At 51.9% G+C, this 15,653-nt stretch overlaps 1 protein-coding gene across 1 annotated transcript in view; it reads left to right on the forward strand.

Annotated features, from left to right (window-relative positions):
* The first annotated feature begins 423 nt into the window (after positions 1 to 423).
* LOC119098948 (uncharacterized) overlaps positions 424 to 15,653 on the forward strand; it is a 157,636-nt gene continuing 142,406 nt past the window's right edge. Inside the window, exon 1 of the mRNA XM_037222003.1 lies at positions 424 to 869. Coding sequence (XP_037077898.1) covers positions 770 to 869 — 100 coding nt within the window. The 5' untranslated portion in view covers positions 424 to 769. The remainder of the gene's footprint in view (positions 870 to 15,653) is intronic.

Below are 15,653 nucleotides of genomic sequence, written 5' to 3' on the forward strand. Positions count from 1 at the left end.
TTACCTGCGGCCAAATATGACACCGTCGATTCCCACGCTGCCTAAACGACACGTAACACTGGTCCGTGTCAACACAGCAGCGGTCATCAATTCCAGTAAAGGCGGGCTAATTTCGGCGTCGGCCGGTCTGCCCACTTGGCAGGGCGGCGCCTCAGCCGGGCCGTCGGCCGGCGGCGCCGCTGGACCTGCCGGGCCGGGCCGGGCCGCCTCCGTCGGCGCCGGCGGGGGCCGACGCGCGCCGCAGCCGGCCAGGTGGTGGCGATTGAGCGCGCGGCCGGGCCGCCGGCGGTGCCAGTTCGCCCGCGGACCGGCGAGTCGACGCGCCCGCCATGGCCAGCCGGCCCAGGCGATGTACGTGATCTTCCCAGCGGAGGCTTTGCTCGAAGTGCCCGCCCCGCCGCCGCCGCCCGTGCCCGCCGCCGCCGCCGCCGCCGCCTGGTGAGTGTCAGCCGCGGCCGGCAGAGGTCTCGAGGGCGTGCGGACGACCGCCGCGCTCTGGTCCGGCGCTGAGGGCCGGCAGGAGCCGCAGGGAGCCGGGCGGGATCCGCGGGAGCCAGCCGCAGCAGCAGGGAGCAGGCTGGAGCCACAGCGACCCTGTCTTCGCCGCCACCGCGCGGCGATCGTGTCTACCCTGGCACTATTCAGGCGGCGTGCCCCGGCGTCCCAATCTTCGAGCACCGCTTGCGTGGTGTAGGTGGAGGGGCCGCACGCCAGCATCGAAAGTTGTGGCTGTGTTTGCAGTGACCCTCCGAGTCGATCCGAGCCAGCGATGGCCAGCGAGAGCTCCAGCCTGCGCGACCTCAGCGCACCCACGCTGAGCCCCCTGCTGAAGACCTTCAGCGGAGTCAGCTTCAAGCTGGTGAAGACAGGTGAGTGTCTGCCGACCGGCGCTGGTCTGCTTCTGGTGCTGCCGCTGTGCACCGACCTGGTGCGGCGGCCACCGCCTGGCCCCACCTGTAAGAGCACCGGCCGCTCCTGCCTGTGCGCGCGCTGTCCGATTCCCATCGGGGTGGGCCCTGGCCGGCGCTCGCGTGTGTCCGGCGGTCACCGAGGGCCATGCTGATCGTCTTTCACCAGAGCACCGTTCTGTTGGCTATGTTTGCGGCTCCTGCCCGGACCACCTGTGCAGCCTCCGCTCAGTGGCCACCCGCACTGGCGCTGGTCCATGCTCACATCACATTTCTGAGGCCGCCGCGCGCTGGCCACCTGTACGACGGTACGGCATCTCCATGGCACCACTTGGCCCTTTGTTTCTGTTATTTTTACGACGGCCACTGCGGAACTGTTGCCAGCTGGTGACCTGTGGGCCGCCACTTGGCAGCAAAAAGGCCGAAATATGAGCGTGATCCATCGGCGACCGGATGGCACCGGGCTCTGGCCGGCCGCCGCCGCCGGCCACACCCGACTCCTGTTTGCCCGGCGGCGGTGCGGCCAGCGGGGACGGCGCGCGGCGGCACCGGTCCGGCTATTTATACCGGCCGGGGTCCTCGACTGTCGCGTGCCCGCCGGCCACCTCCCGCCGCCGCCGCCGCCGCCGAATCACAGCCGGCTCTCTGCAGGGGACGACCGCCGCTGTGCAGCTTCGGGCCGGCGCTGCGGGCTGTCTGTCGGGGCTTTGGGCTGAGGGAGGGGAGACCGAGGCTGTACCATGGCGGGGAGACGGCCCGGGACTGCACCACGGCAGGGAGACGGCCCGAGGCTGCACCACGGCGGAGAGACGGCCCGTGACTGCACCAAGGCAGGGAGACGGCCCGGGGCTGCACCACGGCGGGGAGACGGCCCGGGACTGCACCACGGCAGGGAGACGGCCCGAGGCTGCACCACGGCGGAGAGACGGCCCGTGACTGCACCACGGCAGGGAGACGGCCCGAGGCTGTACCATGGCGGGGAGACGGCCCGGGACTGTACCACGGCAGGGGGACGGCCCGGGACTGCACCACGGCAGGGAGTCATTCAGGGACTGTACCACGGCAGGGAGATAGCCCGGGCTGCACCACGGCAGGGAGTCATTCAGGGGCTGTACCACGGCAGGGAGACAGCCTGGGACTGCATCACGGTAGGGAGTCATTCAGGGGCTGTACCACGGCAGGGAGATAGCCCGGGGCTGCAACACGGCAGGAGAGACGGCCCGCGTCCGCACCACGGCAGGGAGGCGGCCCGGAGCTGTACCACGGCAGGGAGGCGGCCCGGAGCTGCACCACGGCAGGAGGGACGGGCCGGGGCTGCTTCTACCTTAGTGTAGAAAGCGTACAGCACGGATGAAAACGAGATGATGGGGAAAATCTGAAACGTTGTTCGCTTTGAAACCCGAACCTAAAAAGCGTCCCAAAAATTAAGCTTTGGAGCGCTCTAAACATAGTGCAGTTTTCTTCATTTTACCGAATGGAGCAGTTGCGCCAGCCTGATACTCTTGTTGGACATTTCTTCCTTGAGCCAGTTGCTACGTGGCTGGAGGTATTTGATTCGAACCCTATGTGATGTTAATTACACCTGTATGCTCCAAACATTCAATATAATTGGGGCATTTGGGAAGGTACGCATTCCAGCAAAAGTCTAATTACCTTTTGGCGTATAGTGGATCGTGAATTTTCACATTGCGGCTGGTGCTTCAACAAATGAAATTCCAGCAGCTACTGGGAATAATTGCCGTCGCACGCTAGTTTCCGACAAATAGCTCGCAATTGTGCCAGGCTCCGGTGTGCATCACGATTTACACTTGGTGGTCTTTTTATGTGCTGTACCCGTGGTCATGCATACAGCCGGTTGGGTTAGCTTAAGGACAGTTGCCGACTAATTACTACGTTGTGGTACCAATCGTTACTATAAAGGAACACCGCCGTGACGTCGGCAATGATGGATCAGTCTATTTGTCGGTCGTACATCGACGCCTCTTCTTGAAGTTTGAAAATGAAGTGCAGTAGGACCAAACCACAGCGCTGTGGAATTTTGAACTTCATTTGAAACCACACTGCCGTGTATCGCCTCTGATTCAGCCTTTCTTTATGCGGGAGACCGTCGCTGTGTCAGACTTTCTTAGTTCCGGTTTCTGAAAGGCGATAAGCCTTTTGATGAATTGCAATAGTTGTCGGACACGGGCTTATGAAAGCTATCAACTACACGTTAGATTAAATTACTTAGGATTCCGGCTGGGCCAAACGCGTGGAGCGGTGGGTTTTACCGCAAACCTCGGTTACTTCTGCACGAGCCTTAAGCACCGGTGTCTGAGGTACAGTGCTGCACAGCTGGGCACCACCGCTCATACCTGATGTCAAATGTTGAACCCACATCATTATGCCAGCAATGCATGTCAACCTAACGTGGTCATTTATCATCAGCAAGCACGCGTGCCTGTTCACAGCACGCGATTAGTTTTTGTGCAAACCCGCTCGCTCACTCCACGTTGCCATCCTGTCTCCACCGTTCCTGCATGCCATAGCCGGCAGCTTGTGAAAAGCTCGTCCCAACTAGAGCGTGGTCGAGGCCACGACTTCGTTCTCCGCGCCCGGCGGCCCGCGGCGTGGAGTTGACCTTTGCCTGGGACCCTGTCTGCAGCGAGAGCCGGCCGCTGGACCCGCCCCGCCGAGCCGCATCTCAGTATGACCCCGTCAGTGGCTGTTGAGCTGCGTTGCGCGTACGTACAGATACCGTGTGCGTCGCCAGTAATGTTTGCTCGGGCAGTTATGCTTCGATCGCAGTATTATTCATGCTACTCCGTTTGAGACAAACATGTAACGTACAATGCGCGACCTAAAAAGTGTTTCTTCAGTACCTTTTTTCTAGCATTACAGTATCTAGTATCTTACCCACACAAGTGACGGCACCAGTTCCTCTACAGATGACGCGGATTTTTTTTCTTACTGGTTCTTTTGATCTGACGTGTTAAATAGCGTGTCATTTGACCATCAACCAAGCGATTTTAGTTTACCAGTGAGACGCCTTGTGGGGCTTGGGGAAAGCGCCGCTGTAGCACATATAACAATGGTGAGTTCTCACTGTGCACACTACGTGAGCAACCAGCTGCACCAGTGCAGCAGGTATCCTTAGTGACTCACATCATCGGGTTTTGATCTGTGCGTTGAAAAGTGTACTTTCCATGATAGTGAACAGGCGGAGATCCGGTGACGCAGTTTTCCAGTAATAATTCACAAGTGACATTGCTGAAAATCATCCACAAATGATATCGCTTGCTCATGAGTCTGCCAGGGCTTACCAATTCCAGTCGACGGAAACTTGTAAATGCAGCTGGCTTTAGCCATCGTGACCACAACATCGCAAAAGAAGCTCCAGAGTTTCGGGTAAATCCCGGACACACTGACTGTCGCTTTGCGGTCGATTGTTTATGTGCCCATGGGCCGGACGGTTTGGAATCCACTGGCCTGTTGTGGGCGTTGCATTCGCACACACTGTGCTGTTGGTCCCACGTATTCACCCCGTTTGTTTGTGGATATCAAGTCTCTGCTTAAAAATGTGTAGTTGGGGCACCGGTAGTGTAGTGGTTAACGCGTCTGCGTTAACCACTGCAAATCTGGGAAGCCAGAGGTACGAGACTCACCGCGGTGCCCGCCCTTTCTGCTCGGGTGAGAGGCAGGTAACGCCATATAGGCTCAGCAGCTGCACACACACACACAAAATGTAGTTAAATACGCGTGGATCCTCGTCTTTTTATACGACAGCGCTATGACCTGCTCCACATATCGACACGAAGTTTGCCAATGCGAAGGTTCTTCTTCTTCTCGGCTTAATTGCGTAGCTTTGTGTCACCGCAGCGGAGTTGTCGGGATCTAGACTCGTCGTCGATCAGCGTTTCTGTGTTGCTGAAAGTTGAGACCTTTATTTTTCCCATGCAAAATAGATCGGCAGTTGGCATTGTACCGAATTGCAGTGCCGTAAAAGAAACGTCTGATGACACGGATGTCTTGCAATTTTGTATTAATGCATGCAGCACAGCTGTTAAATAACTCCACGCTTTGTTACTAAGAACTGCATGAACTTGCGGACAGTAGCTGTAAATATACTGCCTTCTAGAACGCATGGCGGCCGGGAAGGGTGGGGCCGCTCCAGCTGAGAATGCGCTCAAAGTTCATGAGCCCCTCGGCCTACGACCTCGTTCTTACCCACCGTGTGTCCTTTGCGGTTCGAACATTCCACTCGTTGCATTTAAACTTAATATTACATCAGCAACCGATGGCTCAACTGGTTTCTAATTCCCTGATATGACACCACAACTTATCCGACACTCCACATATCTCTACACTCCCATTTCACTGCACATTTGGTTGGCAAATGTTGCAAACCACGCAGCAACCCAGCAACGTAAAATAAGCATCAATTTGTCGTTTTTACACGTTTCATGAGTGTATGCCCTGAAGCCTATTTCCTTAAACATGTTACTACAATCCCTGTCGCCAGTTTCAGTGCATATGAACAAGCCGATTAATCCCCGTAATTCATTCTAAGGGATTACACGAAAACATTCGCGGATGTTCACTGCTGACCCCGATCATGGTCTGTTCATACAGTCACTTTGCGCGCGCGTCGGACGTGTATACAGAGCCCCATGCTAACAAATGCGCGCACACACATGTCATGCCCTAGCCAAATGATTCATGTTTGTAGGCAGATATTGCCGTTGCGTAAAGGAAATGCCTTCTTCTCCCGCATCCCGTCTGGTTATTCTGCACCCTGGCCATTCGTTAGCACGCGCTCGGGTGGCCGGTTTAAATCGACGCGCTCGGGTGGGGGTCAATTTAACCCTCTAGAATATTTAAACTAAGATAGGTAGAGGCACTAGGTTCACCGTGTAGGTAGAACTTTATGTTACCTCACGTTTGTTAAATTTTCAGGTCCCTTAATAAGGGCCTTTCGGTAAAATAGTCAAACAGGGTCAAACCATAGGTCGGTGCCAAAAGTGCTCAAAGATCTACTCACGCAATCAGCTTTAACTTAAATACCTGTCATAAAATATCGCTGGTTTTCATATATCAAGTAACTGTTCTTGTATGATCTTTAAAGGGTGCATATGAACATTTTTACGTAAGCTGTTCAGTGCATTGGCGAGGAACATTAGTCACAGAGATAAGACAGTAGTGTAAGCATCATTCCTTGGAAAAACCAGGATAATTGAGATCTAGTTGGGTTGATATTTCGGCAACATGCCTTTCAGGAAACAATAGCAGAAGTGAATTACCAGAATTCACCGGAATAAAAAATGGCTTCCGGTAATTCACTTCTGCTATTGTTTCAAGAAAGATATGTTGCCGAAGTATCAACCGAACTATATCCCTATTCTCCTGTTTTTTTTTTCGAGGAATAAGGCTAATACTACTGTCTTCTCTATGAAAAAAATAGTTGGGATTTTTTGACATTTGAGTATGCTGTCGGCGCCAAACACTACCCCAGGCCCGCAGGCGGCATGCTCCTTAAAGCCTGAGAATGGTCGAGGTGATAATAGGACGGTGGTCCCCCTCCTTCCCTGGCTGTCAAAAATTCAAAACAAGAAATCTGTGGACGTCTTTGCGACACATAAATGCGAAATTAGCGTCAAAAACTACTTGTAAGGTAAGTTCTCCATCAGTGAAGCGCTTGGGTTTTGACCTCTGTCTGACCTTCGTACCTGACCCAAGGTCAATGGAATAAGTCATAATTCAGATTCCAATAGTGTTATTGTCTATGAAAACATGCTATAGTCGCATGATTCTGTCTAATGCTCGGTTGTCGCATCATATTGGTTGATACCTATCTAGGAATCGCGTTATTTGAGGGGCACGGCTTTGACCTACCACAGGTCATCAACATCACAAGGTAGATCTATCTTGTTTACCAACAGATCGGCTATCCAATTGTCTACAGCTTTATACAAGTTGGCATGAAAGATATTTTGTAAAAATCTTTGTGGGTCATATTATCCCCCTTTCCTCTTCCCCGAGCGCCTGTTTGAGGAGGAGAGCATCCCGTGAGGAACTTTGGTTGCGTGATTAGAGGCCTCGCGCTTAAATATGCAAACATTCGGTCACTGCCGTTAGAACCTCTATGAAGAACTATGAAGAACCTCTATGAAGAACACCTCTCGGCGTAAACGTCATCCGCGGTTAAAAAAATGTCGTTTTATTTTCCCTTAAAACACGCTGCAGGCAGAAGCACCTCTTTATTTTCCCCTTAAAGACGCTGCAGACAGGACAACACTTGCACGGAACGTCTCGGTGCTCCTCAAGCGGGTGGTAAGTGTCTCTAGAAAGTACAGCTCTAGCGCATGCGCCATGCTGTCTCATAAGGAGCGAGTTTACGGCCTGCGTGAGATGTTTCTACCTGGAACAGCCTGGCTGTCTCTCGCGACCGGTCACAGGGAGAGCACGTCGTTTTGGAGGACGCTGGATCCGCGTGTCCACGCGTGTGGCTGACGAAGCGGAGCCGGTCCAAAGCCGATGGCGAAGCACTGACTACCACACATTCTGAGGGCCTGAGAGTCCCAAAAACTTTAGAATAAGGACCACGGTAGGACATTTTGACCATCTGTCTATGAAATGGCTACACTTTGATTCCTGACATGATCGAAACTTGTGTTGCATGCACGCTTATCGTGTCTAGCATTTATTGACGCGCTCCACATTCACAATTAGGACTCTACGGGGAGAGTGTCAACCGGATTTTAGTTGGCATCGTTGGCAAAACAAATTGTGCACAAGGTAGGTTTTACACCTGAAATCATCTGCAGTTCATGGTTACGACCTTTGCATCTTCCTGACTGGCAGTCACCACCTAACAAAACGCGCCAGAGAGACAATAATCTCTTGCCCTCTGGCGTATTCGCTGCGTAAGCGCATGCACTACGGCTGCGCGATACAAGCAGCTGCGCGATACAAGCGGCTGCGCGATACAAGCGTTTGCGCGATACAAGCGTTTGCGCGATACAAGCGTCTGCGCGATACAAGCGTTTGCGCGATACAAGCGGCTGCGCGATACAAGCGGCTGCGCGATACAAGCGGCTGCGCGATACAAGCGGCTGCGCGATACAAGCGGCTGCGCAATACAAGCGGCCGTCTCGCCGAACCACTTCCCTCAACTCACACTTATATATATATATATATATATATATATATATATATATATATATATATATATATTGCATGGTTTCTACTGGGTAAGTTTCAACGCGCAGGTCTTCCCCAGTGGCGAGGGATTTCCTACGCACAATTGGGCGGAAACGTGCTGGTTTGGCCATCATATTTGGAATTCGGGATTTACGGTCGCGGATTTCCCGGGCGTAAAGGTCACACCAGAGAAAACATTTCACATGAAAGGTCACACCAGAAGGTCGTGCCAGGCCGCGGAGCAGGGAAAGGTTTGCACTCGTTTTGCTGCCACGACGCGTCCAGCTTCCTGTTCGTGGTCGAGGCCGTGAAGCTGGCGACGCTCACTCTGCGGCAACACTGTCGGCGCGATCGACCGGCTGAGCCAGGGGAATCCCGGTGCGGCAATAAAGCGGTCTTGCCGTCGATTTCTTTGTACTGTACTCTATCACATGGCACGTATGGATGCCGGCTGCGGATAAACGTCTGTAGCCGCTGTATTTTCTTTAATGTCCTTTCCTCCGAAGCAAGACTAGCGGACTAACGTAACACACCTTGCCACTTCGCCTTCTTTCGGCGTGTGACACTGAATGCGATAAGCTGTCTCAATGCAGACCTACGTGTGGTTTTTAGCCAAAGGTGAATTTCTCCGTCCCAGCAATGACTGTCGCTCTGTCTGGGAAAGTTGGCTTCGTCGGAAGTGCCGGCACCGGACCGGACTCTGGTCAGGATCATGTTGCCTTGTCCTTTGCCATGTCACTTGAGTTGATTTCACAGATTGGATAGATTTGTGGGTTCTGGATTTATCTCCGGATCGGATTCGATAGGATCAGAAATCCCACTAAAGCACGGATCTAAGGTGTGACCGGATTTTTGAATTCGCGATCTCACCTGGCTTGATCTTATTGGAAACAAATACAGCTGAAATAATGACGAGCTGGTCCTGGAAATACCGAACAGAAGAAGTAACATTGTCAACATACCCCACGTCCTATAATTCGGAAATATGGAAATAATCTAAATTCCTGCATCGAAAGAACCTGAGCGCACGGACGTTGCAAACAGCTGTTATAAGTCTGGTCACTAAAACGCTGCGATATCCGCCAACTAGTTATTATATCTTTATCAGAGTACGTTCACATCAAAATAAAACCAGTGTGAGGCACAACTGTCAACATGTAGGGTAGGCAGTACTGGAACTTAATGCATGTCGCCATATGTCGGTGTGTGATGGGCGACTTAACTCAAAACTTGGTTGTAATTTTTACCTGTAGTGTGGACAAGTAAGAAAAAGGGCATCTGGCAGCATCCGTAATTCTAGCAGTGGGCTTACATACCTTGCACCCGTGTATTTCTTTTAAACAGAGCTATGCCTAAGATATGCATTTCAAGTCATTTCGAGTCGTAATATATCGTTCCACAACTAATGATATGCTGCTGTAGCATATTTATTTCGCATATAGACATTTTGCACGCAAGTCGAGCCCCACATGGTACACTGCTCCTATATCATTTAGCTATTTTGGCCAGAAGCGAAATTTCCCCTTAGGTGTGGTGCAGATGCAGTGCAGTTGGCAGATTCGTGTCACAATAACTGATATATGATAAGCAATGTCATGGAACTTGTTTGTGTCTGGCATCAATGCAAAATCTCATTTCCGACAGGCAACAACACAGCTTGATTATGCTAACACTCACCCATTGATGGCAGCTGATTGGACGGCGCCTGTGATCAGCGGCAATGTAAAATCATTTCGTATTTCCAAAGCGATGAAAGATGCAAGTTTTGTGATACCTGCCTCTTACGTTTTTTTTTTTGGTATGTCACACGCATGTTAGTCATATCCCAACGTTTCCAGTGATCACGCAAGGTACTTAAAGGCCTGCCAAATTATCATTTCAGGTGCATGAATGAACCGTTTGTGATGGCATGCTTACACCGTCACCGACCGGGCTTTCTCCTTAAGGAGCAATTGTTAGTTCCGATAGGCCATTGTCTCAGTTGACCTGCCATTCTTTTCGCCCGCCTGTGGTGGGATGGGTTCGAGACGCGCCGGACGCTGACTGACTGACCTCTGGCTGGGATAGACTGAGGCTGATGGCCTCTGACTGGGGTTGACTGAGGCTGACTGGCCTCTGACTGGGATAGGCTAAGGCCGATGGCCTCTGACTGGGATAGGCTGAGACTGACTGGCCTCTGACTGGGATGAAGTGAGGCCGATGGCCTCTGACTGGGATAGACTGAGGCTGACTGACCTCTGACCGGGATAGACTGAGGCTGACTGGCCTCTGACTGGGATAGACTGAGGCTGACTGGCCTCTGGCTGGGATAGACTGAGGCTGACTGACCTCTGGCTGGGATAGACTGAGGCTGACTGGCCTCTGACTGGGATAGACTGAGGCTGACTGGCCTCTGACCGGGATAGACTGAGGCTGACTGGCCTCTGACTGGGATAGACTGAGGCTGACTGGCCTCTGACTGGGAGAGACTGAGGCTGGCTGGCCTCTGACTGGGATAGACTGAAGCTGACTGACCTCTGGCTGGAATAGACTGAGGCTGACTGACCTCTGGCTGGGATAGACTGAGGCCGATGGCCTCTGACTGGGATAGGCTGAGGCCGATGGTGGCGGTCGCGCTCAGGACAGGTGACGTCAGAGGGCGGGGTGGATCGTGCCAAGTATTGTGGCAAATGGAACTTGCCGCGTACCGTTGGTCTCGAACTTCACGTTCGGATGACGGTGTCGGGCCCCACGCAACAAACTCTGCGTGGCGTCGGTGCTGTGATTCCAGAAATACGTGCAATGGAAAGGCTCCAAATTGTATATTTAAGCATCATACCATACCAAGATAACTGTACGAGGAAAATCAAATCCACTTAATGCATCACAAATTAGCTTTTGTGGTATGATTAGCGTCTAAAATGTGGAAACGAATTGATAAGGATTGATGTCGTCAATGACTTGAGTAAGCTGGACTGGATCAGATTTGATTAAAAAAGGAGCTTCGAGGAAGTAGATGGATGGTGGGATTGCGTTCTAAGCTTACCGAACCGAACCGGCTTGGATCTGCAAAATGAAATCCACGAAGTCGTGCCATGATGCCAGAAGTCGTGGCATCAATCTGCTAAGCCAACATTTCAGTTATGGCTGCATCTCCAATTTATAACAGGCATAGAGTCACATGGTGTTGAGGCCTTATGCTACGGATCATGCCTAGTTATAAATTCAACGTCTTCTGCGGTTCCTCATTTCTGCACCGCAGTACTGCCATTCCAGACAAACATAACCGTTTTGAGGCGGGCCGAAATAGCTTTTCATATCAGAAACTCTTTACGAAACCCTGCTTCCACGATCACCTGTACATTAAGACAACAAAGCGCTTTGACGCTTCGTGATAGTGTCAAACCGCGGACATTGGGACGGCTCGGCGGGACAACTCGCGCTGCAGGCGGTTCTCAAAGGACCCTCGGGTGTCGATTTTGACCCGGGCGTCGGAGATTGCCTGTTGCGGAATCGGATTGAAAGTTGCGAACTGTGCCAGCGGACGGAGCGCGGAATTCTCCAGGCAACTTCGGCGAGGCTCTAGCCTCTGACGCCAGCTGGTGTTTGGCGGAAACGGTGGTCCAGTGACGAAGAGCTTGAACACGACGGTGAAGGGATCACAGGGTCTAGTTGACGGCGTGGCATCAAAGAGGACGTTTGCATCGTGTTGGACGTGGTGGTACGATGCCATGATCTATATAACTTGGTCTGCACCACCCCCCGCGGCCAGCAGCGACCATTTCAGGCTATGGAACACAGGAGGGCGGAAAGTGGCAGTCGGAGACCGCCATCTGTGCTTGCATCTGGGAGTCCTCCGGTACCGAGACTTACCTGGTGCAGGGATACCTCCCCTGGGTCTGTGCCGTCGCGCGGTGGAACTCAGCCAGCGGAGCACATCTTCGGTGGGGCGCTGAAGCCCGCTGATGCCTGATGCATGCAGTTTATCCCGCGTGATCGGGATGTCGTGGGGCATTCTGGGTGGAACGTGAATGAGGACAGCTAGGTGGATGGATGTGGTCGGATATGGATTGGACTTATGGGATATGCTTGAGCTCACAAGAGGTGCGTGCATGCCCTAAATGTACTTCATCACCATTTGTTATGCGGCCTATCAGTGCATGCAAGAACAGTTTTATAGACAGGTGGGGTAGATAGAGAAATATGTGTCAAAGTACACACCTGCACCGAATAAGTATTGGTGTGTTGACTAGTGCCTGGGACGTATTCGATTTACATGAGAGCGTCGATAACCTAACCTAGATCTCGCAACTTCTGAACAGAAAGTTTACTAGGTCGGCCATTATATTTCTCTACTTTCTTTACAATTCAATGCTAATATGCGTGTGCATGCGGAAAGAACTGCGCCTGCATTATATACCATCGTGAGTAAAAGCCGTCAAGGTGAAGTGCGAGCTACTGAACCGAGTCAGTCAAGAATCAGGTGTGAGGAACATAAGATCATCTATTTCCCGTTCCCCGGACACATACGCTCGAGTGAACAGCATATCTGCATGTGCCAGGGACTTACAACGGAATAGACCCGACCGACTGCGCGGTGTTGACCGCTCCCGGCGGATCAGGCGCAGTTTCGCAGCCGTTGGCGTCATTATACTGTTGCAGCTTCCTTCGGCCTCCTCGCCTCTGATTACAGCCATCAGCGCTCCATAAATAGCTGATTAGGCCGGCTGATGATCGCCGACCATCAATTCTCAACGCGCCATGTTCAAAGGGCTTCTGTCGTGCATTCGTATACTTAAGTAACCCGGGCTCTTCAAGTATGCGTTAAAGAGTTTGCGACGGCGGCGAGAAATGACGAGCATGCTGATTGATTATGAATTGGCGACTAGATGGCGTGACAGTGCATCATTGACACATCAGCCTCAATAATGGATTCTAACTTTCAAAAGATGGTTTCCGTCGTGACTAAAACCCTGAAGGCACGCAGCAGTCGGACCTTTTAATCGGCGTGATGTTTAAGATTGTAATAGCCGATGGCAAAGCAAACGTTACATTCGTATCGTCTGAAGGAGACATCCGATTTTTGGCTATGTTTTTGAAACTTCGCAAGTCTAAAGCTGTAGCGGTGAATCGCGAGGTCAGCGACGTAAGCGATTGCACGTTAGAAACCCGTGGCGGGTGTCGCGTGACCAATACGTAGAAATGAATGCCAATTAGCAATCCCTTGGTCAGGCAGCTTAGTAACAAAGTCCACTGAAACCAACAGGTCAAGTGCGTCCATGATGACTGGCGGCCAGTCGACTGAAATGATAGCTGCGCCCAGAAACACGGTGGCGGCCAGTCAACTAAACGCACAGCTGCGCTCAGAAACAGGGTGGAGGCCAGTCGTCTGAAATGATAGCTGCGCTCAGAAACAGGGTGACGGCCAGTCAACTTAACACACAGCTGCACTCAGAAGCAGGGTGACGGCCAGTCAACTAAACACACAACTGCGCTCAAAAGCAGAGTGGAGGCCTGTCAACTAAAAACACAGCTGCGCTAAGAAACAAGGTGGCGATCATCGTGACTCAAACTTCGATTTCCCAACAGATTGACTGTCAGTGTGGCTCTCAAACATTGACTCCCAGTATGTTGGCTATCAGTGTGGCTCTCAAACATTGACTCCCAGCAGGTTGGCTATCAGTGTAGCTCTTAATCATCGATTTCCGGCAGGCTGGCGATCAGTGTAGCTCTCAAACGTTGACTCCCCGCAGGCTGGCCACCAGCGTGGTTCTCAAACATCAACCAAAGTCTGCTCTAATGGTGCGATAATCGTTTTGGCTCACACCATCAACTGTAATAGGCCTACGGGTATGGCTTCAACTGTAATCAGCTGCGTAATCTCGAATAGGACAAAGTATTTGCCAACTGACCATTTTTTATATATCATGATTATATGTGACGATATGTGCATCATCAGAAATTATGCATTATTCATTTTGTGTACACAAGTCGGCTCATTTAAAGAATATCATGCGAGAGGTAGGGAAGCATTTGTAGCAACCTCTTGCCATTAGATTACAAACCAATTTCTTCAAACAAAAGAACCCCTTCATCGTTGCTTTATTCCCATGCAAAAGAATGTGATCCGCTCCATGAAAAACGAGGGGACGACAGCGAGCTGCGCACATGGTCTTTCTTTGTACTTCGTATTTAACACTGGTTTGCTTGTTCGTGCCGGCCCGACAGCTCGGCAGCATTGATTGGTGGATGCCTGCTATTGTTGTCGTTCCAAGAGGGTAACATCCAATGGCTAACTGTTGACAGATGCATTAACAACCTTTGCAACCCCGGAGCACCGAACACCCTGAAGCAGCCATTGCAAGCACCGGCTTGAAGGCATTCGTAGGGTATGTAGCCTTCGGAGCTTAGAAAAGTTCAGCTGTCTACCATATCCATTCGATACATATGAGACCATAAGAATACAGTGTCGATCGCATGTGGCCCTTCAGTGTTCATTCAGTGTCTATTTATATTGTTTACGCTATTTCGTCCATTCAACGAAACACTTCATCTGCAACGCAAAGACGTGACGCATTTACGGCTTGGATTCAACGCCTTCGCTTTTCGCTAGCAGGAGTCGTTTGATTGAAACATGGCCGTAGGTTTTATTTCATAAACCTGGTCCTGAAACTGTCCGTTTGTATTTTGTTTATGTCCTTGCCCAATGTGCAATCCCCTTAAAATGGGCACAGTATGTTGTGATTAAATGTTCTTTCTCCCGAGCTGCTGCGCTGAATGAGGCAGCGAGCGTTGCTCGCAAAGATTACCAGCACAAGTGAGCCTTTACCATCCCCCTTTCATGTGCTTGATAATGGTATTCGCTATCCTGTGAAGCCAGAGATGTGTGCCGGCCTTGCACGAATACGGTTATCTATACGGGAGTAATTACGTAAAGGGAGACCAGCGCGGTGGCAGATATGGAGGTTCGCTCGAGATTAGCTTGGACGGAAAAGGGCAGGACATGCACAGTTGAAGGGCAATTTTCATTAATTCCCTGCTGAAGTGATGAGAGCCGGACGGAGGCGGGTCAGCTTATATCAAGCTCATTTCCCGGCTGAATGAACATCCGGACCGCCTGCGCGAGGCTGAGGCGCCACACCACCACAGTTGTGACGTGCCCGGGCGTCTGACGTCACTCCGGCCGTATCAGAGCGTCTGACGTCACTCTGACCGTGTGCGAGCGTCTGACGTCACTCCGACCGTGTCCGCCCGTCTGACTTCACCCCAGCCGCCGGTCGCCTCCAGTCCGAGAACGGCGTCTGTTGTGTGCGCCGTAGACGGGAGATTTAGCGTTTGCTGATTGGCGAATTTTGGCCATGCGGAAGCCCGTGCAATTCAGCTAACGATGTGGCGAAACACAACTCAGACCCGAATTGTAGCAATGACCGGTGCCGACGGAAGGCCTCGCTATTTTTCTGACGTCCCGTTGCCAGCAATGGCCTGCCTTTGCGGTCGCTTGATCGTGTGCTACCGTGTTCTCCGCCGTATGATGTGTCTTCTGGACAATATTACGCATTATCATTACGCTATTTTATGACGAAGTTA

This window comes from Pollicipes pollicipes, unplaced genomic scaffold (assembly GCF_011947565.3).
Source record: "Pollicipes pollicipes isolate AB1234 unplaced genomic scaffold, Ppol_2.1 Scaffold_4740;HRSCAF=5597_pilon_pilon_pilon, whole genome shotgun sequence".
Taxonomy (NCBI): Eukaryota; Metazoa; Arthropoda; class Thecostraca; order Pollicipedomorpha; family Pollicipedidae; genus Pollicipes; species Pollicipes pollicipes.